At 45.4% G+C, this 24,065-nt stretch overlaps 1 protein-coding gene across 7 annotated transcripts in view; it reads left to right on the top strand.

Moving 5' to 3' along the window:
• The window catches only part of ST3GAL4 (ST3 beta-galactoside alpha-2,3-sialyltransferase 4), an 866,978-nt gene that overhangs the window by 787,260 nt on the left and 55,653 nt on the right, over positions 1-24,065 (top strand). For all 7 annotated transcript variants that reach the window (XM_069614189.1, XM_069614186.1, XM_069614187.1 and 4 more), the window contains 6 exons: positions 42-116; positions 282-379; positions 11,010-11,073; positions 13,171-13,266; positions 14,931-15,120; positions 15,507-15,650. In XM_069614189.1, the coding sequence (XP_069470290.1) occupies positions 42-116; positions 282-379; positions 11,010-11,073; positions 13,171-13,266; positions 14,931-15,120; positions 15,507-15,650 (667 nt within the window). The remainder of the gene's footprint in view (positions 1-41; positions 117-281; positions 380-11,009; positions 11,074-13,170; positions 13,267-14,930; positions 15,121-15,506; positions 15,651-24,065) is intronic.

Raw genomic sequence — 24,065 nt, 5'->3', positions numbered from 1 at the left:
CTTTACAGTGTACCCTAGTTAACATGTTCTATGTTTTGCAGGCCTTATATAGATGACACTCGGATAGCGTGTTCTCCAGGAAGTGTGGAGACCATGGCTGCAGCATTTATAGAAAAGTAAGTACTTGTCCAAATACCTTTGCAGTGCTTGGTGCTTATACTGGCTGCTGCTAGGCTAGAGTAAGGAGACGCCCGGCTCCTGTGTTGGTGTGACTGCCACACTGCGTGTGGCATGGGTTTTCAACCCATCATGCTCAACCAATGTTGTTCTCTGTTTTACAGTTACACCAGAGGCCACCAGGCATTTCTTCAGCCTAGCAACTACTTCTGGGTGAAGAGCAATTCCACTTACACTCTGCCATTTGGCACAAAGGGAATTGGTAAGAAGCATTCTTTAGTTCTATTGATCAGAATATCAGCTTTTCTCACTACTTTCTTATTACCTGTGTTTATTCTCCTCTTTCCTTTAATTTCTTTCTCAATAATACACTAAAATGGCATGCAAGCAGTGACTGTGAGGAGTTCAAGGAGAGAATCACCTCGCCCCAAGGGGGAGCCACCCCCTTTGTGACTAGGGAGGTGTGCCCGATATGCTTAACACCCCCTTGGGGACTGGGTAAGCGGGATCCTTCTGGCGGAAAGCCCCCTCCACGCCTCTATTCCCTTTAGCAGACACGAAAACCCCAGAGAAGCGCCTAAGTCACCATCACTTCTCCTCAGACACGAAGGCCTGTATAGGGTGTGTAGAGGCTAGGGTGTGTAATAATCCTACAAATCCTTTAATAATGGCAGACCCATGCTGTGCCCAGTCTCCCTGGAAGACAGTGGAAAGGTGAGTAAACTAGCCCGCTAGAGGAGCGTCATTCAAAGAACCAATCGGGAGAGAGTCTCTGCAAAGCCCACATAGTTAAACTGCACCAATGTGCCCATAGGGTGTGTGCAGGGGTGTTGCTAGGTCTGGAAAAGGCCCGTGGCTATGCTAACGTTGGAACTGTCAGGACTGAGGGCTAGCTAGCCTTTTGGTTGTAGCTCCTGAAATTCTATCTGGGGCTACAACCAAAAGACCAGGGGCTATAGCCCCCTAAGCCACTCCCCATAGAAACGCCTCTGGGTGTGTGACCAGTGGGAGAGAAGAGAATGCCATGTGCAGCATCCAGCCTGTGGTGCGCACTAGAAGAGTCCAGGCAGGGCGCACGAGCAGCCGGAACAGTCTGCAGCATCCACGACAACAGAGTATCTCAGCAGGCAGAGGTAAAGCCCAAACGAGAAGTTGCCTACAGGTTCTGTGGCAGGTCAGAAGGATGAGTCGGACCACGGTTCATCATATTAAACAGTGTTTATTCAAAATAAAGTAGAAAAGGCCTCACTTTCTCCAATTGAAGTGTTGCCCTACCTGACATAGTTAAAACTAGAGTGCTTGTCATCAGTGTTAAAAGTCCAAACAAATGTTTGTCCTAAGTCCCAAAGCTCGGATCTATGTGATTACTGTGACACCCCCCCCATAATTCCGGTGGCTGAAAATGACGACTTTTTTTATTTAATCACTTTACACCACATACATATGGGGGGAGACCCCCCCCCCGCCACCCCCACCCCCTCAAATTACTATAATATCACATACCCCCCCACATATATATGTGGTGTAAGGGGGGTGTTATAAAAAAAAAAGTCTGACATTTTATCCGTCACAATTATGAGGGTGACATTTTGGACCATTACCCCAAAGCTTAACCTATACTAACACCTTCTCCTGGGTTGGAAAGATAACCTTCCAATAAAAAATGTTCCTTTTTAATATTGAATCTTCAAATAGCACTTGGCTATTTCTTTCACCAGTTTATTCATTTCTCTTACAGGACTTCTCCACGTCTTGCTCTTCATCACTCCTTCTTTTCTTGACTTCCTCCCCTTAGGGATATCGACCAATGTCTTCACCTGTATCTTGTTCTTATCAATCAACAGTCTCTCTTGTATTATTGATTGCAGCTTTAGACAATCACTTAATTTGTCTCTTTGCTTCCTTATTTCCTCCCTGAGATCTTTGTTTCGTACCCAGGGGTCAGATTTACTCTTAACGTTTTCAGTCTGACTGGGATGAGTAGGAGTCACCACTTACTTATTCTCACACTTCGTATGACTTGGTACTACTAGGACAAGTAGGGGGAGTCCGGTATTTATTCTCATTTTTCTTATCTCGCCAATTAGGGTTAAGCCAGTCTCCCGCTATTCCCGTTACCGTCCTGGATTCGGGTTTGCATTACCGGGTTGGCGTCCTTCTTGGGGAATCTGCTTCATTGATGTAGGATGGATCTTGTGCTTCCGTTTGTTTTGCTTCCAAGGACGTCTCTTAGCATATTTAGTGGATTGTGGTATCTGCTCTGGCTCTTCTCCGCTTGGCCACCACGCGTCAGGATTACTTCATTTCTCAGGTTCGTCATTTTCGGGTACCGCTCGGGACACCCGACCACTGATGGTATTGGCACGGGAGATTTTTCCTCTCTCACTGTCCTCCGGCCACTACCTCCGAGCGAATCCCTCCTGGGATGCTGTCCACTTCATAGCCTCTTGGTAGGCTTTTCATGAGCGAGTCCATCCTGGGATGCTTGTCCACTTTTTAGCCTCTTGGTAAGCTTTCCCCACACAGGTGGTCCTTGGACACCTGTTCCTCTGTGCTTCTCGGCTGTCTGGAGGTCAGCGTCACTGCCTCGCTGTAGCCCATTGTCAGGTTCCTTATCCTGTTGGTGTGGAATGTCCCAGCTTCCCTCCTCTACCTTCTCACCTCTGCAATCCATGTCGTCTTCCACTGGGCTCAGAGATCTGTGGGATCTGTAGTCCTTTTCTTTTTGTATTGGTAGCTTGTGTCTCGCACAGGAGGAAGCCACAGTGAAGGCTATGTAAGAGCACTTCCCTGTGACCCCTTTCCCGGGAGGGACAAATAAGGGGAAAAAGCCAGATGTGGCAAAAAACCCATCTGACCGGTGTACAGCAGGACTCTGTACAGAAGATGGGCTCTGCCTGCAGAGTATGGCGAGTAATCAGCAATGGATTCCGAATGGTGAAATCAAAAACGTGCCACCAAGGGTAGAGCTACTGGGAGCGGAAGATACTCAGGCAGGTTTGCCAAAGGGTTGGCGGGAATAAGGAGGAGGAGTAGAACTGAGCCAGGGAAAAAAAAGGAAAGCGGAAGCACCACTCGTAAAAGGCCCGTAAGCGCAAGGCCGCGTACGGGAAGGCTGACAAAGAGAGAGAGGGATAACGTAGGAGAGAAGGGAAGGGTAAAAGCGGACAAGAAAGGAATAAAGAAAAGTAGACTCTGAGAGGAAACGGAGCGAAAAAGCGTAGCGCGGCAGCAAAGGAAAACAGCTGATCGAAAGGTTGCAATGCAAGGACGGTACACGGGGGTGTGTCTAAAATAGGACTACGTGCATCCTGTTGGAAAAAGACCTAGACTGCTAGTTCAAAGGCGTGGCGGGAATCAGGAAGTGCGGAGACACATATGGGGCCACAGGCGCCAGTGTCCAATGCGTCGCATGACACCCATTTGAAACTCCCGGGTTTCTCTCCCTGTTTGCTTTGCTCCTCCCACTTCTATGATTCCATACTCCGGTTTCCCCAGTTTCCCTCAATAGTCCTTTGTTTGTGGTTGTTACGCTCAGCTTAACTTCATTGTGTTTCTTCGCCCCAGTGTAGAGGAGCAGGTGGACATGTTATCCCTAGCTCCCACTCCCTCGCCTCCGTCATACTGGATCAGTAGGAGAAGAGCCCTATGTGGGACATCCGATATCATCCCAATACCGCATCAAGTGTATGAGCGACGATATGCACCCAGACAACTGCATCAAATGTACCTCGCACTGAGAGAGTGGAAGGATGTTTGTACACACCATTGGAAATTATAGAGCTATTTACATCTGTGCCTCAAAGGTGAGTCTAGTGCTTTTCCAGGCCTCTAGTTGCCATTTTTAGAAATCAACACAATCTTTTCAGGGCTTTGAACCCTGTTTTGGGCTCTGTTCCTGTTTCCTCTCCCTCCTCCCCTGATTGGCCTCCCAGTGCGGTATTGTATGGCAGGGGCCCAGCCCTGCAGCACCGTCGTCAACCCCACTTTGGAACGGGTAAAGTGGATGAATGGATAGAGTGGATGGAAGCGAGGGTGTCGATGGAACGGTCGGAGTGGATGGAATGGATGAAGTGCATGAATCTGATGATGTGCTTGGAACAGATTGAACCGATGGTGTGGATGGAAAGGGTTGAATGCATGGAACGGGTGGAGTGGTGTGGATGGAAAGGCTGGAGTGGATGGAATGGATAGAGTGGACAGAATCGGATAGAGATGGCGGAACAGTTTGTCGATGAACGATCGAATGATGGAATGAATGGAATGACTAGTAAACCAAATGAAGAACCAGGTGAAATGTATTAACTGACAGAGTGAATAAAATGGATAGAATAAATGGTTCAGATGTGCGCCCGATCTCCAGCACCTTACTGAAAACCACCATATCACATCACCGTGATTACTCTCTCCTATACACCACCACTCAACTAGAACACAGCGATACTATGACACTTTCGGTATAGCTGTTCTCATACTAACACCTGACACATACTCCTCATCATCCTAATTAAACATAGCTGGCTCAGCACACCCGCTAGCCTGTGCGTCTCCTCAGGCCTAACGCAGCCAGAAATCAGTCTGGGTGTCACCCCACCAGAATGAACACATACTCCTGATCTCCCAACCACCACACCTACCGCTAAGAAGCAGCTATCATACGAGTACCACACCAGCTGCACACATATCCGGTGCTCCCATGCACCGCACCATGTGTGTCTCTCTCCCTCTCCCTCTCTCCCTCTCCCCCTCTCTACCTCTCCCTCTCTCCCTCTCCCTCCCCCTCTCCTTCTCCCCCCTGAATTGAACTACGGTTCCCGAGGGTGTTCAACCTACCAGCGCCTGAGATCATACCAATGGTGCATAAGGCGCTATATAAATGCAAAGTAACAAAACATATAAGTGAAATCTTACAAGAGCAGAGTGACGTCATGGAGGAAAGATACTGAGATTCACTGATACGATATGCAAATATTTAGAGAATAAATATTTAACTGAAGTAACAAGAGAAACATGTAATCGAATATAAAGAAATTGTATATGCAAATAGGATAAAGTGACCTGCTGGTTAATAATTGTATATATGCAGAAACGCAAGTAGATGAGACATATAGAAGCTTGCTGCAGAGGAAAATGTAACATGGCTAGTGCGACCATGATGGAAAGATGGAGTTCGGACTCTTTTTAAAACCAATCAAGCTACCTCAGAGACAGCCCAGGGCTGCAGAGTCAGGAGACGCTGGAAAAACAGCTTTGTGTGAGGAATAAAGAGAAGTCTATTGGCCTGGGATCAAAGATGCTACTTCAAGGAATAATTACAAGTCACAGGGGGAGTCAAAAGGATAAGCCATGTACGTAAGACATATTTCTCTTAGATTAAACGAAGGAGAACATCTGCAAGAGCCAAGTATTAGACAATTAAAGATGCAGCAAACCTATGTAAGATGGAGTGAGCAAGTGTCTAGAGGCCAAGAAAGCTAATGACACCCAACTCAATTGAATCAAATAGCAGTAAATAGAAGGTTGAGCTGGACAAATTTGTGGTCTTCTCGCACGTGATTCAGAAGTTGAAAACAAGGGCTATTCATTAAGCCCAAAAGAAGATGATAGTGTGCCTACACTCCCTTGAATGTCCAAGAATAGGGAGCTGGCTTTGAGGTAATCTACAAAGGAGAAGCCTTGGGTCGGGGCTTGACCTATGAGAGACGATAGACAAATTGGGAAAGTAGGGAGTAGTGTGACGTTGCTTGCGGCACCTGAGTTTCGTTTTGCTTACGTGCTGCTAACGAGCCGAAGTCCAAGGTTGGGAAATCATGCCAACCATTCAGAGGGTCTATGTAGCAACATGCTATACAATGTTGCAAATACCAAACTGCTGCCATTTTCCTCTATAATCAGTATTACACGTATTGGGAGGGGGTTTAAGGCATGCCCACCAGATAAGGGGGAGCCAATTAAGTTATTAACACGTTCCTTAACCAATCCCTCTGTACAATAGGTTTTAGTTTACCACATAGGATGCGTCATAGATGACGCATATCGAGGTATAAAACCTTTGTATAATCACATTAGGGTGTGAGTGCGTGAATTACTGCCTGTTATTCGCCAGATTGCCCTACTTTATTTTTATGCTAATAATAAAGTAGTACTTTGGCATATTCCTTGAGTCTGTCTGGTTTTTTGGGTCCAAGATCATTATTGGTAATTCCATCTAGCAAATGAGACGCTTCAAAGTGCTAGAGCATATACCAGTGTCAGGCAATACTTTATTCTTTCCTACTACTCGTCGTTTACTCGTCTTGGGTACTACAACAACAAATGTAGGAGGATTCTGGTTTTGTAGAGGTTTCTTTATTGGATTCTGAGTGAGATGAAAAGGGAGTCCTTATACCCAAGGGGGAGTCTCTACTTGTGAGATCCTGCTTTCTGCCACCACTAAGGGGACTATCATGTTGCAGGCTCACCTCCGTAGTCTCACAAAGAAATGCTCCCCTGTGGGTAGAAGTGACCAAATCCCATGATTCGTCATAGTTCCCAACTCGAGCAAGCAAGAGGGAAGAATCACTGACGTGGACCCCAGTTGTCAAGTCACGTAAGCGTCTCTGTGTTAAGAGGAGGCCCAGGCAGACTTCAAACCCCTCCCGAGGAACATCACTCAATGCTAGATTCACGATAGCTCAGGAGTAGCAGCCGGCAAAGCAGGAAAGGGAGAAAAGAACCCACGAGTGGGGAGGGAGAAAGAAACCCCCAGGTGGCAGGTGAGAAAGAGAAAACTCCAGAATGGGGTGAAAGGTATGAAAGTGGGGAGCACGAAGAGACCTAGAATGGGGGGAAAGAAGAATGAGAAGGCCTAGTGCTGATATTGAGAAGAGCCCCAGAATCGAGGGGGACTGAAATAGCTCCTGGGTGGGGAGAAAGGAGGAAAGCCCCGAACTGGAGAGAGACCAAAAGAACCCAGAGTGTGGAGAAAGAGGAACAGTCGTCCTAGATAATAGAGAGGCTGAAAGAACCCAAGAGCGGGTAGTGAGAAAGAAAGAAACCCCAGAGTGTGCAGACTGGTGAAGCCCCAGAGTGGGGTAGAGGGGGGAGAAGGATGTGAACTCTGTAGTGGGGAAAGAAGGAAGAAACCCTGAGTGGGGAGTAAGGAGCAGAGCCCCAGACTAGGGAGCAAGAAAGTCGAAAATGTCCCCGAAGGGAGAAGAAGCGAGAGTAACCTAGATTCAGAAGAGAAGCTAAGAGACCTGGCTGGAGTCCGGGAACGGCACTCTGCAAGCCTTGAACTATATCCCTCCCTAGAACTGTAAACATTGGTCCGGGCCTACAGTAAAGAGACACAGGGTTGGGGTCAGAAGCCAGCAGCAATCCCTTTCAATGTGCGGTTGCCAAAAGCATGTCTTTGTTGTTTTATTTCCTCTTTAGAGGTACGGAAAGAGACCAAGTCAGAATAGTATTCCAGAATGAGGAGTTCATTTTTTTAGCTATCTTGATGAGCACCCTTTTTCTGATTTCGTTTATAGCGTAGGGCTTGGAGTTATCAATTTAGTGGAAGGCTAGTCCTTTTTGAAGGTGAGGAAAAATGTTAAAAACGAGAACACCGTACTTGTGTGTCAGAATCACACTGGTGAGAACTCTCCTTAAACGTAAACATTATTAAATAACATCTCATAATATCAGTAATAATACAAATGGCCATCATACAATCTTAAGTTTTATAAAGCTTCCACTCCATGAAAAAAGCAATGTGTCCTAACTGCATTCCCAGATACCTTTTATATATATATATGAAAACATGGAAAATCGAGAACAAATTGCCAGCTTTTAAGGTCAAGGAGACAATCTTTAATAATGTTTACATTTCCAGGCAGTTTACTCCAGTGTTGCAGTGTTCCGGCATCTGACACATGGCCAGAGGTATCCAGTGAAGACACGCTGGATAATTCGCGGGATTTACAAATAACTGTTTCTTCCTACATCTCAAGTGAGATTTTCACATGAGGACATGCCACAGCCTCACCTGAGGCTCTTAGCCTACCTCAAGACCGTCAAGAGTTTAGTGAATTGAGAAGGCAGGGTAAGAAAGTGTTGTATGAATCCTAGGACTCGGCTCTCTCGTACTCCAGAGCCTCTTTGTCTCGTAAAATATCTCAAATGAGCATTGGACTCCTCCCAGGCCGTCTGCACATTTGTAATCTTACCAATCTCTGTATTTTCCTTCACTTACCCAGTTTCTGAAGAACAGTTCTGCCGTTATGATAGCATGTTTATCGTAAAACAAGTTGTGCACTGGGCGGCTAATAAACGTAACACCCCCGCTTTAGTTACCATTTCAAAGGCTTCTGTATTAAGCCCCCAGTCCATCTGTTTCCTGGTTTGCGGGATTAGTCCAGAGCTTGATATGATAGTAAAGATCTAATTTAACACTGGTGGTGTAGCAGCCAGGAAAAGATAGGCTGCATCTGCTGGCTTACAAGATTTGTACCCATTTAGTGGATAAGGAAATTAAGCAAGTGGGTGCAGTGTGGTAGAGAGAATTAGGACTTTTATGTCCATGCAGCTTATGCCAAGAGACAAGTTGGGGGATACGTTAGAAATTGTCAGAGAAGAAGCCTTCTACACATCTAGTGTGCCACTTAGCGCAATGGGGGAATACCGTGAAGAGTGCAGATGCACTGGCATGCCTGTATCAACCTCCAACGAAGGACTGTTGTATCTTTTTGTGGCTTACTCAGTCATTGGTCCGTGCAGCTCATGCCCAGTACGGATCAGCTATTGGAAGAGGTAGTGTCTTCCAAGGTTGTCTTATCTGTGACCTGTCGGTCTTCCTATAGGCCAGAGGGTATTTGGTTCAGAGAGCTTTGCCATAAAGACCTCCTTCAGTTTATTGAAGGACACCTATCTTGTTGGGGGTTTTCCCAGGGGCCCTTACTTGTGCCCTCGGTAGTGGTAGAGAATGAGCCAAGGAAAGCCTCCTTTTGCAGGCTATATGCCTTCATTCGAATTCCGAGTTCCCCCTCAGTCGATCTGCCATCCTGGGACGCATTCTGCATCTTGCTCCCAGAGTAGCTGATACTGCTGCTACTCGTGGTCTTGCCTACTGTCTTCTCTGTTGGCTCTCAGTCCAGGTCCAGCGCCTTACACCCTAACATGATGGGCACTTGTGGGCTAAGGTGACCTGTATGGTAAAGGGTGCTACTTGTACCCCTCTACTTAACTAGTCCATTTGCTGTGTTGGGCTCTTGCTCTTGGAGTGAAACCCACCTAGCAAGTAGTGGTGTAAGCCTTGCGCAAGTATTTTCTTGGGCTCAGAGACCCGTACATTTCCTCCCTGTGGCAGTTTTATTATGTTGTGCATTCTCGAGTGAGCAGGCAGATTTACCTGCTCCCTTATCAGCAACATCGCTGTCGTTATAATTATATGGTCAATGTTTCGCCAAAGTGCTGCGTCTAATTCGTGCAAGGGTTGCAAATGTAGCTCTGCGATGTAGACTCTTTCCAGTTTTCTGAGGATTTGAAGCAGGTTTGCTAGCCTAAAGCTCTTGAGCTACGCCTACATGTAGCTACTCCCTGCGCCCCAGAAGTGTGGATAAGCACTTGCTCTTTCCAAAATGGCCGCTCCTCTTGTGGTCACTGATGGAGATTGATGAGGTCTGAAGATTCTGCCATGCTCTTTGAACCGTTTTGCACATTGTGTTTGACTGTCTACAGAGCGTACTCTTGTGGAATGTCCACCTGCAGCGCTAGAAGTGGAAACTGCCGATGTGGAGCCACTATGCCACGCAACACTGCCATGGTCCCCAAACATTATCTATGAGTAGACTGAATCCCAACCGCTTGGTGTGGTAGGGGAGGATACGGAAGGAACACGGGATGTTCTCCTCCACTTAGTAGCATAACAGTGTGAATACTTGTGCAATCATATTGCAGTCAACAGTGAGAAATGAAAGGATCACTTGTCTGATGCCCTGAGCATCAAGAAAGAGCAATAGACTGGTCCAGGGAGTGACCGAGGATACAGGGCGAGCCTGATTGGCTGGGCATCTGCAATGAGATTGCTTCAATGGTTGTGCTTTTTCGGGTTAATGGAACTATAATAGAGTAATCGTGTGATGGGATGTGTAGTTCCGATGGTAGGTAGTTTATCAAACATTAGTGCTGCGAGTTGGAAAAATCCGAGCCTGCACTCTTGATGGAATGAGTCTGCGTTTCTACCATTGGTGTATAGAAAACATATTTCCCTGTGTTTGATTTGATCACCCTCTCCCTCCAACTCTCATGTGTCTTCTAATATTTCTAAATTGGGCTACTGTTTGATTCTGTCTAAAACTTGCCAGTTTGAGGTCGCTCCTAAAAAGGCTGCTTTTCTTTGGCCGCACTGGAGCAGCCTCAAATGGGCCATCATGGGGCTTAATCACCGCCGAACCTCCCCCTCCTGTAGCAAGCGCCCACCACCGCTGCCTGCCCTCTCCTTCCTCTGTCTGTGCCCCTCACCCGAACCCGCCAGAGGTGCCCACATCGCCCCTCCCCTCACTAACCACTTGCGCCCTCCCTTGTCTCAGTGCCCTTCTGTGGGCACAGTTTACCGCGCGGCCTCTCTTGTAGACACAGGAAAGTTGGGCCACAGACCTGCAACTGTCGTTTTAGTGACTTAAGATCTAGTTTAAAAAAGTGTGTGAGGAAACAGAACTTGGGCGGAGCTGGGCATTGTTGAATACTGTGCCTTTGTATAGTTAATTTACCAAGATGTGTGCGTTTGTGCTTTTAGAAGGAGGGGTTAACACTTTACTGCTTGTTCCTGAAAGGGATGCATTGGCGGGTGAGCGCATGCGCCCCTTGGCTTAAACTGGAAAGTTTTGTGTTGTGCCATTAGTCTAACCTTTTTGTTTCTCTCTTTCCAGAGGACCTTATTCTCAAGATCTTGTCCATCACCACAAGCTTTAACCTACCTCCAGCGATGAAAAGGCAAGTGAAGGCGGAATTCGGTCTAGTATGAACGGACTCGCTTCACCGTTGCTTGCAGTTACAACCGTGAATGACCGTTTAGCAGCTGTTTTTAAGGGGTGAACGAAAAAAATCCTTGTCATTTCTCGACATTTTCTGATGAATTATATTATGTGAGCAATGTGAAGACTAGTCCTTTAAGCCCGTTTGGCCAGCTTTATTATAAACAAGACACTGGCAATAGCAGAGCACATGCATTTTGGAATTTCGTGGCTGCAAACGGTGTGCAGCACTGATGTGGGTTGTCTGTGTGAATTTGCTGAATAGTCTGTGCAGCCATTGCCACTGTCACACTACTACAGGCTCCCCAAATTCCACTTTACCGATAGTCCCTGTGTACCTCAGTCTTGAAGATACATGGCCTTTTTCTCCATGCTCTGTAAACCACCAGTTGCTGCAACTAAACAAGTTGTTTTTGGAATGCAATAAAAGCAAGTAAATGATGGAACGAAAAAACGTACAGCAAATGACATATTTTATCAATTGAATTCTGGAAAGTGATGCCAACTTGAATGAAGAAAATTGGCAGCACGAGATGGGTTCAGAGAAGTTGTCCAACAGGCGATCCATTACCCTGACATCGGGAACCGACTACTCTCTGCTTGGGTGCAGCAGATGTTTTGCTCAATTACCGCAAGCGGTAATGAAAGTGACCACATTCTGGCATTCCAGAAATCCCTGCCATGTTAAGGCACTCGTGATGTTGGCAGCAATGGATGCGGATTGATATATTTACGTTTGCTGTACTTCTCTAAATGCTAATGAGATATGTTTCAGATCTATATCCAGCGCTGTTTGGAGAATGGAAAGGGATTACACAGCTACTGTACAGTTTATTTTTTACGCACACGAGTCAATTCTGACCCTTTGGAGCATTACATTAGAAAGTGGAGAGAGTGACGACAGGCAGGCATCGGAGCTGATCGTCCTTTTCATCATTTTTGGTTGTCACAATGTAGATCATTTGTTTCCCTGATTTTAAGCCGAAGTGCTTGCAAACCTCTTGGTTGGCGGTAAAAACAGCAAGTATTTCACTTTATAATCGCCTTATGAATTAATCGAATTCTATGAAATAACACACACAATAATACTGCAGAACCATAATCAGTCATGCACTAAAAACAAAAGGTTTTTAGGACTTCATGTTTTTAACATTGTCGCTAAAATATTGAGGTTTGGTCCCAGCGCTGCCTTGTTCTTACCGTTCTGTTAATTCTCTGTTGCGTTTCCTTTTAACAGAAAGTAAACCTTTATATCAGGAAAGAAAAGATGCAACAACAAGTACAGAATTGAAAGGAAAGGGACTATATAGAAACGTACGTGTGTCATAATAGAGGCTAAAAAACGGTGTCAGGAAGAGAGACCAAAATGAAGTACATGTTCTAAGAGTAAGCCAATGAGAAAGGAAACGAGGCCATCTTGGAACGGTGCTCCGAGATTGCTGGGGCAGTGTGGCTATTATTTAATGTTGGGCATATTTGTTTTCCCTATATTTTTTCTTTTGAGTATTCGTCTGTTTTTGAGAAGTGGTTGGCCCACTCCTTTCACTTGACCCAGGGCGCTGCTCGACTGTGTGCACTTGTTCCCCTACCTTTTACTTCCTGTCTGCGCGCGTACCTTAGCTAGTCTGCACTAGGCCTAGTTCACCTGGCCTTTTACCATAGTTTTTTGTCTCTGTATGTTTTCTCCTTCTCCCCCCTCCGCCTATCACCTCACTCTTTGTCATGCACTTGCACTATCTGAAACGTCACTAGCCTAGCGTGGTAGTTTATGGATTGCATTTCTCCCCCTCCTTCCCCGTTCCCCTTCCTTCCTGTCATGCACTTGGCTAGTAGTAATGCCGTCAGGCTTAGTATGCTAGGCATTTTTGCTAGATCATTCGGAAATTTCAAGGCCTAAGAAGGACTCCGTATTCCCTTGTTCCCTTCCCGCTTTGAAGCACTTCACTTGTGTATAAGCGCTTTTTCAAATAAACAATGACTTATCTGTAGGGTTCAATGCAGGCCTTTATTTGTGTGAGACATATTAATGGTCAATATTATTCTCTCCACTTGTCAGTCTGCAGTGCAAGACATGTGTGGTTGTAGGGAATGGAAACAGACTACAGAACAGCTCGCTTGGACATCAGATCAACAAATATGACATTGTCATCAGGTAAGGACAAAAAGCTGTTGTAAGATAACCTGGACCTTTGGTGATACACGGAGACAGTGGATATTACTGAGAGTATATGCTTCAATGGAAAACAATATTCTGTAGTGGTAGTCTTAGTGGGTTTTACTGCACTGACCCTTTGGATGAAAACCATGCCACATATGTCTTTAATGAGAGCTGTAGAGGCATTGCTCATTTTGAACGCTTTTGCTTACCAATGCGACCTGCATGTTTACATCTAAAGGGTGTCAGTTAAAACAGAACAAAACAACCTGCATTACCTAGCTTTACAATTCGACACCAAGATTCACATGGAATGCTAAGATACTAGGTTCGAAATTGGGGGATCTGGGAGCTATTCAGCTCGTGCTTGCAGCCTAGAAGAGCCTGGTTAGCTTGACACCAACAGCGACCAGGAGCTACGTTCGGTTCCACCCCAGGCCAAATGATGCTGAACAAACACATATATGTGAATTTAACATCAGGACACATCTATACAACATTTAAAGCTTAAGGGGTCATAAATAATGGTCAAAATGTGTGGTTGTCGTTTTATGTGGAAGTTAGATTTGTGTAACTCTATGTACTAGTGCCTCGTTCCCCAGTGGTAGCTCCCAGTCATTGGTTAATGCTGACTACCCAGGAGCTGCTTATCCTGCTTATCCAATCTTCATTTCGGTCCATGAAGAAATACATTTAATTTATTGGATAGGCTTTCAAAGTTGCTAAAAACATTCCATCGGATTGAACTTGCAGCCTGGAGTGAAAGTGAACGATCACAAAACCTTACAGGGGTTCTTAATGAAAGCACATGATGGTACAGAATAAAAATGGGTCGATCATGCTGCCAAGTCACAAATGCGTACTAACATCTTAGTTACGCTAATGATTGTAACTAGTCAATCCTCTGATACGGATGGCAGTAATCAAACCAATTGTATATTTTTATCGGAACCCATTTTGCTTATCAATTCCCAGCCCTTTATTGTTGCGACCTGCATGTTGACATCTACAAGGGGTCAATTAAAACAGAATGAAACAACCTGCATTACCTAGCTTAAAAATTAGTCACCAAGATTCACATGGAATTCTAAGATACTGGGTTTGGATTGCATTTTGCATGTGTTACCATAGAATGCCGAAAAGGCATTTATCCAGCCCTTTATCTATGACTAGTTAATTACGAGAGGGCTTCAAGTATAAATAGACATATGGTACGTCTCAAATTGAAAAAAAAATGAACATTTAAATGTAGGGAACACAATTCACCTAGAGCCGATAAGTGTCTACATTCATTTAGTACTTTGTTCGATGTCAGTACTTCGCTTTAATATATTTTCAGAGATGCATGAATCCATTGCTTAGTGCAGCATCATACTTGGGGCCCCAAAATGGGGAATCCTTTCACAAGCAAATTCTCTTCATGATTTAAGGTGTTTGTTACAGTATCATTCCTTTCAGGATTGGATATTATATGATGATTTTAAACCAAGACTCTCCATGATTGTGTTACACTGCTAGTCTGCTCTGTTTGTGTTTTCTAGAATCCCATTTAGTGAATTCTGGTATTCTGTTTCTTTCGCAGTGAAAAGCCTGACACCATTTGGAGCATGGCTTTCCTCTAGCCTCACTTAATAAAGCCCCCTCTCTTATTCCATCCCCAGGCTGAACAATGCCCCTGTCCACCAATACCAGAGCGATGTGGGGAACAAGACAACAATGCGGCTCTTCTACCCAGAGTCAGCGGATTTCGATACAACTCTAGAGAACAATCCAGAAACGTTGATGGTGTTGGTCCCATTCAAAGTCCTTGACTTGCAGTGGTTGAAATCCATCCTAAATAATGAGAAGCGAGTAGGTGTTAAAAATGGGGAATTATTTGGGGGTACCAGGGGGGCCAGTGTTTGATTATAAACTTAGCTGTGCTGGAGTCGTGACATTAAGGTGAGCCCTTTACAGTGGGGATTGAAAGACAATATTTTTGATTGGTCACTTACTTTGGAGCAAAGCACACATGATTCAACTCGCAGTTGCCAATGATCCATTTAATACCAATTAATATGCAAGTGTTACTAGTTTATAGCAAAAAAAAAGGAATGCGTTTTTTATATTTATTATTTCGAGGTCTTCTAGTAGTAGATGGCAAAAAGCCCATAGTACAATGGTCATATTTGTTCTTAAGGATTTGTCTTTGAGAATGTGTAACACGTGCACTTTCTGATTATTTGGATTTCATTTAGCCTGCCAAAGGGTTCTGGAAGAAGCCCCCCATCCTTTTGGATGTGAAAGCCAGTAACCTGCGGATATTGAACCCATACTTCATGGAGGTGACGGCTAGTAAACTTCTGAATGTTTCAGTGAAGCCATCCAAGAAAGTGACCCAGGTGAGCATGCTGGGCTTTCACGTAGTGCTGTTGCTCTATTGTGATCCCCATATGTATGTAGGCCTGATATCATGTGAAGTCCCAAATGCATAACTTAGTATAGCCAGCTTACCCACCCCCAAAATGCCTGGAGACTATTGTCCCTCTTGTGACTAGTAAAATGAACCTTTAGCATAATGCAAGATGTACGTTCATGCAGTTGTACTTCTAAATGACTCTTCGTAGTACTGTTCACTAATTTACGTGGTGCTACTGTCCGTACTTGTAGGGCATTATACTCCTGTTTCCATGAAGGAAGTTGCCTTGCAGTAGTTACCTATCCTCCCAGAACGTGTAAAGTAAACTTACCTAGATATGATAGTTTATTTGTATAGCGCCTATACACAATGTGTTTCAAAGCGCTAGCAGCCCATCGTCGTTGTTGTGAACCTTTCTGATTTCTTAACCTGCTAACGCCCGGCACGAGGTCTGACTCTCACTGTGTTTAGAGGCAATTTTGTTTTGCCATCAGCATTATAAATGACCATGTTAATTCCCTGTTTCTTTCTTCTATCTCCCTGATTAGATCCCTTATCGATCCATGGGACCAATGTTATATGCCATCTGTCCTTTGCTTTATAAAATCGGTAGTTATCTGCTGAACACCCATCAATTTTCCAAAAACTTGTCTTGATAGTTGCCTTGAAAGATGGTTTCTAATGGATTCCTCATCTTTGATATTTTCATATCCAGCTGTGCAGTCTCGGAAATGTTTTCAACAACAAGGGTCGCTGTGCCTCATCGTCGTCAATGTCCCCCGACAGTTACCATTCTTGGGTCCGGACATGACTTCGATGGTAGTATAAATAGCATGCAGTGCGCCCGTTGCCTCAATTCTGTTTTTCTGCATGCTCTCAGAACGGCTTGACTCGCTTTTGTGAATTTATTCGACTAACGTTGTAATAGCTTTGTTTTTTTGTGTGATTTGATCAGTCTCTATGCCAGAACAGGCTTCAAGAGATGTGCGGCCTGTGATTCGACGATGTCTATCACTGATCCACACAGGATTTGTCTCTGGTACCTCGTTGAAAACCATAAAGTCATTGAATGCGGCTCCTGCCAATCGATGACCACCAAGGACTTGAATGAGAGAAGGTCTGCCGCTTTGACACCATTGATCATGCAGTCCTGCTGAGACACCTTGCCAGGGCTGGGATTTTTGGAGTGGTACTGCCTGGTTCTCCTTGTGTCTTTCGGATCGGCTCCAGTCACTTTCCCTTCCACCTTTCTATTTCTTGCTATGCCTGGATCTGGAGTACCTGAGACTGCTGTCAAGAGTAGGTTGTGCTTGGAGGCCGAGGGTGAGTGGATGTCCTCCAGTTAGCTGAAACTGAACTGGGAGAAGACAGAGATACTGGTTGCAGCTTTTTCTGATGCTTCATCACTCTTGTCCTCTCTCTTTTGGCCCCTGTCACTGGGCTCTTGCCCGTCACTGGGCCTATTGTTAAAGATCTGGGTGTGAAAATTACTTTTTCTTTGCATGGCCGCTCAGATCAGTTCTTTCTGCCAGGTAGAGCACCTTAATCTTAGGATACTGCGGGAAGTCTTGCCTTTTTTGCTGCCCGTCATCCCCCATCACTGGACCCCAGTGGTCTCTTCACTAGTTTTGTCATCTCTTGACTATTGTAATGTGCTTCAGCTGGGTCAGCCTGCCTACCTGACCCGTCGTCTACAAGTCCTTCAAAGCTTGGCAGCTCGAGTTGCTACTTCCGCCCTTGGCAAGGCCCACATCTCTCCGGTACTGTGTTCCCTCCACTTCCAGTGTCAAAGAGAGTGCCTGGTCTTCCTTGCCTTACACAGGACAGGGGCTGCCTATTTGCAAGCCAAGCTCCAGTTTTATGTACACTGTCGCTCTCTCCGTTGTGCTGAATCTTTTTTGGTGGAGGTCCCCCGCTTCAGATTGTCCTGGGTTGGCAGTCGTACCTTCTCGGTGGCAGGGGCTATCTTGTGGAACTCTCTCCATGCAGAGGATGATTTAGTTTTTAGAAGATCTTTGAAGACCTACTTGTTTTAGTTCTTCCCTACATGCTGGGTAGCGTCATGATGCCTTCGGGCAACCGTGCGCTTTACCAATTATAATTGTTCTTTTATAACTCGCTTAATATGAACAAGTGGTTTATTAGCACGGGATCGGGATTCAAACCTGTTGCGCTGCGTTGTCTTCCTTCCTAGACAAACTTTTTGCCCCAGAGCTAAATGTGATATAAATAAAGGTTGAAGCTCGGCCTGTGTTGGTCAGTTTTGAAATCTGTCTTCCACCCCTTCAAAAAGAAAATCCTCCAAAGGTAGGAGTTCACCTGGAGACCAGTCTCGGGGAAAGGCCCAAAAAACGCTCCAAACATTCGAAGATATCGAGATCCATGAGTGGTTTCTGTCACTCCTCCTCTTCATCTTCACGGAAGAAGAGTGAAAAAAGACACCGTCATTTGTTGTCATCGGATTCCTCGCTCGGCAGGCGTCGGGTACATTTTCCCAAGAAGACCACCTCGGCAGCGGAATGGAAACATTTTGGTGAGAAAATGTTGGAAGTGTTTTTGAAGTCAGCTGTTCCTAGTCCCTTGAAAGAAGCAAACAAGGCTGTTGATCCCAGTTTGTAATCGAAGACCAGCAGGGAATTGATTAAAGGTTTTGATCCACGCGCCCAAAAGCCTGAGTCGAAAGGTCTCCAAGAGGTCCACTTGAGTAACGTCGACCGCCCAGTTAGCATCGAAGCAAAAGGCTTCAGTGACATCCTCCTCAAAGGAGAAGGGACCTTCGACGTCAACCTCTGTGTAGACATCCGAATTCAAACCCCAATCGAAAATGAGTTTCTTTAAATCCTTCTAATCCATTTTCGAGGAGGAAGATGACTTAATCCCCTTCAGGTATGACTGTTTTTGAGCACCAAATGTTCCAAAAGCATTGACTTTCAGAAGAATCACAGCGAGAAGACTTGGCTTCATGCCTGAAAGATGCCGGTGGCTTGGATACCTCCCCTGAAGTGGAATGAATTTGACACAGCAGATGTGCATTCTCACCCAGATTCTGCCTATAGCACTGCAATGAATGAGGTGGTAGAATATGTAGGTATAGGCTGATAGAATATTTAGGCTGTGGTCGTCCTGCAAAGGTCGTTACTCAGGATTGACTTAACGGAGATCTTGGACAAGGGTCTTCGTAGGGAGCCTGTGCTACCATTCCATGCAGTACTAAAAAATCAAATAGTGGACATCTGGGAAAAAACAGACATCCCTGTAAATAAGGAGTTGGTAAAAAAAAGTGCAAGCCTTTTTCTGTGGACCCTGATTTCCTTTCTAAGCATCGAACACCAGAGCACTTAGTAGTAGACTTCAACATCCAAAGCCGCAACTTATCCAACCATCCCTCTAGATAGGGACGGTAAGTCTTATGACACCCTTGCGAAAAGGGTCTTTTCAGCAGGAAACATGGCTTAAAATCCATTAATGTATCTTGTGCACTGGCAAAATATAGCTACACCTTATGGAATTTTATTGCACAAGCTGCAGAAAACATTCCTGAAAGGGAGATGCGAGACGGGTTTAATAGCTTGATTAATGATGGAAAGGAGGCTTCCTGTCAATCCCTTCCGTGAGGACCAGACGCATCAGGATGCATTGGCCGATGCATGAGGTCTAGCACAGCAATTGGGCAGATTGCATGGCGTAAATCTGGGTTCACCCCTGATGTTCAATCAAGAATCCTAGATATGCCCTTTGATGGCTCCAACCTATTAAGCCCATGGCGGGCAACCAGCTAGAGAAACTACAGGCTTCAAACGCTGCAAGAAAATCTCTAGGGGCAGCCATCCACCAGCCGCAACAACACCCACCCTCACAGAGCTGGTGAGGGCAGACCTTTCGTTATTACTCCTCCTTTGGTTAAAGGGGAGAGGTCAAACAGTACAAAAGCAAAGGCAAAGAAGATTTATACATGCCCCAAGTGTTCGTGCAGGAAAGACTGCTCAGGCACAGCCCCACATCCTCTCTGAGCACATTGCTCACAAGACCCCAGTGGGAGGAAGATTGACCTAGTATCTGCAAGAATGGTGCAACATTGCAGCAACAAACAGTATCCCATGGGTACTGCCTCACATTTCTGAAAAGGCCTCCAGATTATTTGCCGAGCGTACGCTTTTCGATATCTGAATCCGCTCATCTTACAGGAGATGCTCTCCCTATTGGAGAAAGGTGCAGTGGAGAAGGTACCTGTAGCAGAATGGAACCACGGTTGGTACTACACCTCTCTCCTTGTCCCAAAGAAAAACAGAGGCCTGCGACCCATCGTGGACCTGAGGAGCTTTAACAATTTCCTCCAGAAAGACAAATTCAAGATGTTCACTTCCTCAGATCGTCCAGGCCCTTCAGCTCCAGGACTGGATGGTGTCATTCGATCTTCAGGATACTTACTTTCATGTGCTTATACATGCCAGACAAAGAAAGTATCTGAGGTTCGCCATTGGCAGTTCTCACTATCAATTTCAAGTACTGCCTTTCAGTTTATCTCTCCTCCAAGGGTCTTCACCAAGTTGACAGCGGTACTGGCAGCAAATCTTAAGTCGGGGAGGGATTCCCATCCTTCTTTACCTAGACGATTGGCTGATCAGAACCTGTCTCCTGAACAGGCTCTGGAGCACCTCAACAGCACCTGTTACTCGCTTCACAAACAGGGCTTCTCCCACAATTTCAAGAAGTCCCATTTGACCCCTTCTCAAACGCTTCAATTAATACTATAGTGCTGCTTTTGGAACATTCTGAAAGCATTCTGCTTAGACACCCTGTCAAGCCAGGACTCTCGTTTTGGAAGAGCGTTTCTGCACAATATTATTATGTGCTAAATAAATCCACAAAAATCCACTTCTCCATCATTAAAACTGCTATCGGAGTCTATCTAATAGAGAGATCTGTGGAGGGACACAATCCATTGGAAGATCAAATAACTTTCTCCAAGTAATGTTCTTTCTGATGAATGTTCCTCCCACGGATTCCTCATTACCCTCCCAGCCTGCCTGTCTGACTGTGAGCACATTTCTGTTTAATTCTCTTTTTCAAAAGTAGGAACTGAGGCAACGGGCGCAGTATGGTCGATTTATACTATCATCGATGTCCCGTCCGGACACGAGAATGGTAACCATCGAGGGACATCGATGATGCTGCACAGCGCCCCCTGGTGTCACAAAAATGTCTGAGACTGCAAAGCAGGAGACAAATATATCAAAGATGAGGAATTAGTGGAAGGAACATACATCGAAAAGGATAGTACCAGTGGTAAGAAATGTTCTTTTCTGTTTGATCACAGGTAGAGAGGCACTGCCCCTTCCCAGACCTCTTATAACGGTCATCACATTTAGAATTCTATCACCTCCTAGATCTGTCTTTTGCCTCCTCCTTGCCAAACCTGCTTACATAACTTTATTCACCTGTCTTCTCTTTCTAATTGCCTGCAAACTCTTATTAAACACTGAGTGGTGACTTGGGACTACCCTAAACTTACTTTGGGATATTTCCAAAAACTCTAATGACTTTGGGCACGCTAGTGTTCATGGGGGTATATGGGGGGGTTTAAATGCTCAAATTAGCCTTTTAAGCTATTGAGTGCTTCAGTGAAGTGTGTTGAAACCAGGAGGCAAATCTGTATGATCTCACTCATGTACATTCCTTGGCAACATGGCGAATAACATCTCTCCTCTGGAACAGCCTCCCACTTCCTCTCCATCTTGAGCCAGATCTCCTCAAATTCTGGAAGCTCAAGACTTTCCTCTTTACCTCCTCCTTCCCCTCTCACTCCTGTGCTAATACCTCACAGTCGCTGAGATTGGTGGCCTGGCAACTTATGTGTCCTCCTTGGTCCCAGCCTTCCTCGCAGTCACCCCCAGCCTGCCGCCCCATCCCAGCACTTGCCTTCGGGCACCCACTGGCCTGTGTTCTCACAGTTCTGCACTTATTATTGGCCGGTGATCACTCTGTACCAAGCGATCTCTGCCAAGCACTTACTGTTGCACACAACTGACTCCTTGGCACTTGCCTCTTTCGAACTCCTAGCACTTAACCCCTTCCCTGTCCCTTCTCTCTCTCTCCCTGCACCTGCACGTTCTGAATGCGTACAACACCTAGTGGGGCCGCCCCTTTCCTGTTAATCAATTTTCTATTTGCCTTTGTTCCCATGTTCCCTCCCCTTTGCCATTGGGCGCTTTGAAACACAAATTCTTTTATTGTGTTTATTTCCCTGAACTCGTTACCTGGTTGATGTTCATGTTTAGTCAACCAGTACATGTATTTCGAATGGATTGTGTCCTCCCACGTATTCCTCATCTTTGATATCTTCCATCCAGTGTCAGCTGCATCGGAAATGTTTTTCTCAACAACGGAACCCGTGCGTCATCGAATAGTGCCCATTGACGACCTCTGTACGCTCTTGAGCGTGACGTCACCGACTGTGTGTATGTATATATATATATATATATATGTGTGTGTATGTATATATATATATATATATAGCACGCACTGCGCCCGAAACATAGGAGAGATAAGGTGGTTGGACGGTGACAGACGAGGAGGGAGAAAGGAGGAAAACTAAAGAAGGTTGGAGCTAAGAGAAGAGGTGGAGAATACAGAGTAGCAAATGTTGAGAAGGTCCCAGGCAAGGAGAGGTGGCGCAACATACAGAGGAGGGTGGACATGAGCAGGAGAGTAGAGATAGGTGAAAACAGCCTGAAGCAGATGGGGACAATAGTAGGAAAGTTGCAAGACTGACGGAAGGGAAACCATGAAGCGGAGCTGGTTGCGAGCATGTGGCAAAGCATCAAGGAGGTGCTAGAGGAGTGGAAAGTAGAGTGCAGCACAGAGAATTGAAGTAGGAAAGGTTCCCTTGGGTATGAAGCCATACGTCTTGTCAAGGACCTAGATGAGGGTGGGCTGTTGGTAACAAGAGCCAGGACCCTTGGGCAGGAGAAAGAGTCTGATTACTGAACCAGCCTATACACAGGCACATGCGGCCAGCCTCAAGTTGGAAATTCTGGGGCATATCTTGGTAGCATCAATCTAACTTTCTGCCGTTGCCTAGAGCTAACGTGCACACTCATTTGGGCACCAAGAAGCAGGTGGAGCGTTGTCTCAAAAGTCCAGAATGAGAAGCAACATACAGAACCAGAATCAAGAAAATGATGCAACTCCTCAGACTGTGAGTGACTGAGAATTGACAATAAAGTCAGGGAGAAGGAACCTGTCTGAATAGACTTCCTGTTGAACATGTAGACCTTTTTGCTTGAGCTGATCGAGAAGTCATCTTGATTCACAAATAGCTTCAACACCAAAAATGTATTGGTTTGTTAGTGGCAGGACCAAAGCTCTAGGGATCAGAAAAGGGATTGGGGCATTCCTTTTTTTCATTGGAACCCTGTGTTATACGAGTTCTCACTTTTTGTCTGTGTGATGTTGATCTTTCTTGGCTTCAAAGCCGCCCTCTGCTTTCTGTGACAAATCACTCAATATCGTCACTTTCCCCCAAGTAGTAGCCCCTTCCCATGAAGCCCGATAGTCACCCTTGGGGTGCTATACAGTGGGAAGATCTTATGGGGTGAGACTCCCCATCTGGGGCCAAGGACAGACATCTAGGGAGAACGCGGTATAATCCCCTCCCAATTACCGCTCCTAAACCTACACCTATGGTACACCCCAGTAATATACTCAACTACCTTTTGTACCTGTATAGAGCCAGTGACATAAAATCCACTGAGAAGAAGAGCCCAGACTACTGTAAAGGTGCAGAAGTAAGAGTCTGTCACTGGGGTGGCATATCGGTTGGTATATACTTTTATTTACAACCACAAAAGTAAAAGAAAAGCTGATCTTGCCCGTCTTAATATGAGGGGCTGCCCTACCTCAACAAAATACTAAGGACCCAGTCAGGATGTCCATAAAGTGAGTGTCCACCGTCCTGTATCTAAACCTTTTTCCGTCTCCTACACTTTAAATCTAACTAAAGAAAACTAGATGTCTCATTAATCCAGAAGGTGGCCTCTCTCAATCTGGATGTAGACCCCAAGACACAGTTTGTGTGAACGAATATGTAGTTCCTCTGTTTGAATGTTCAAAACAACTTAAAGATAACACTGTTGCTCACTCGCCAGGGAAGAACCTCTTCCTTTGGTTCTTGCTTCCACTTGTATTAAAAAAAACACAGTTCTCCAAACCTTCTGGAGGAATCCTCTTCCTCTTTTTGAAAAAAAGACTGTGAAACAAAAATGAACTTTTTCCAGTCTTTTATCAGGCCTGGTTCCCTAACCTGCCAGACCTGACCGTTGATTTTCCCAATGGTTTATCAAGTCAGGTTCAGACTTGATTTTATCTCTAGAGTTCATACTATGCTTGGTCTTTCACT

This window comes from Ambystoma mexicanum, chromosome 9 (genome assembly GCF_040938575.1).
Source record: "Ambystoma mexicanum isolate Mex_15411 chromosome 9, UKY_AmexF1_1, whole genome shotgun sequence".
Lineage (NCBI taxonomy): Eukaryota > Metazoa > Chordata > Amphibia > Caudata > Ambystomatidae > Ambystoma > Ambystoma mexicanum.
The sequence above is the reverse complement of the archived record's forward strand: the minus strand, read 5'-3'. Positions and strand labels throughout refer to the sequence as shown.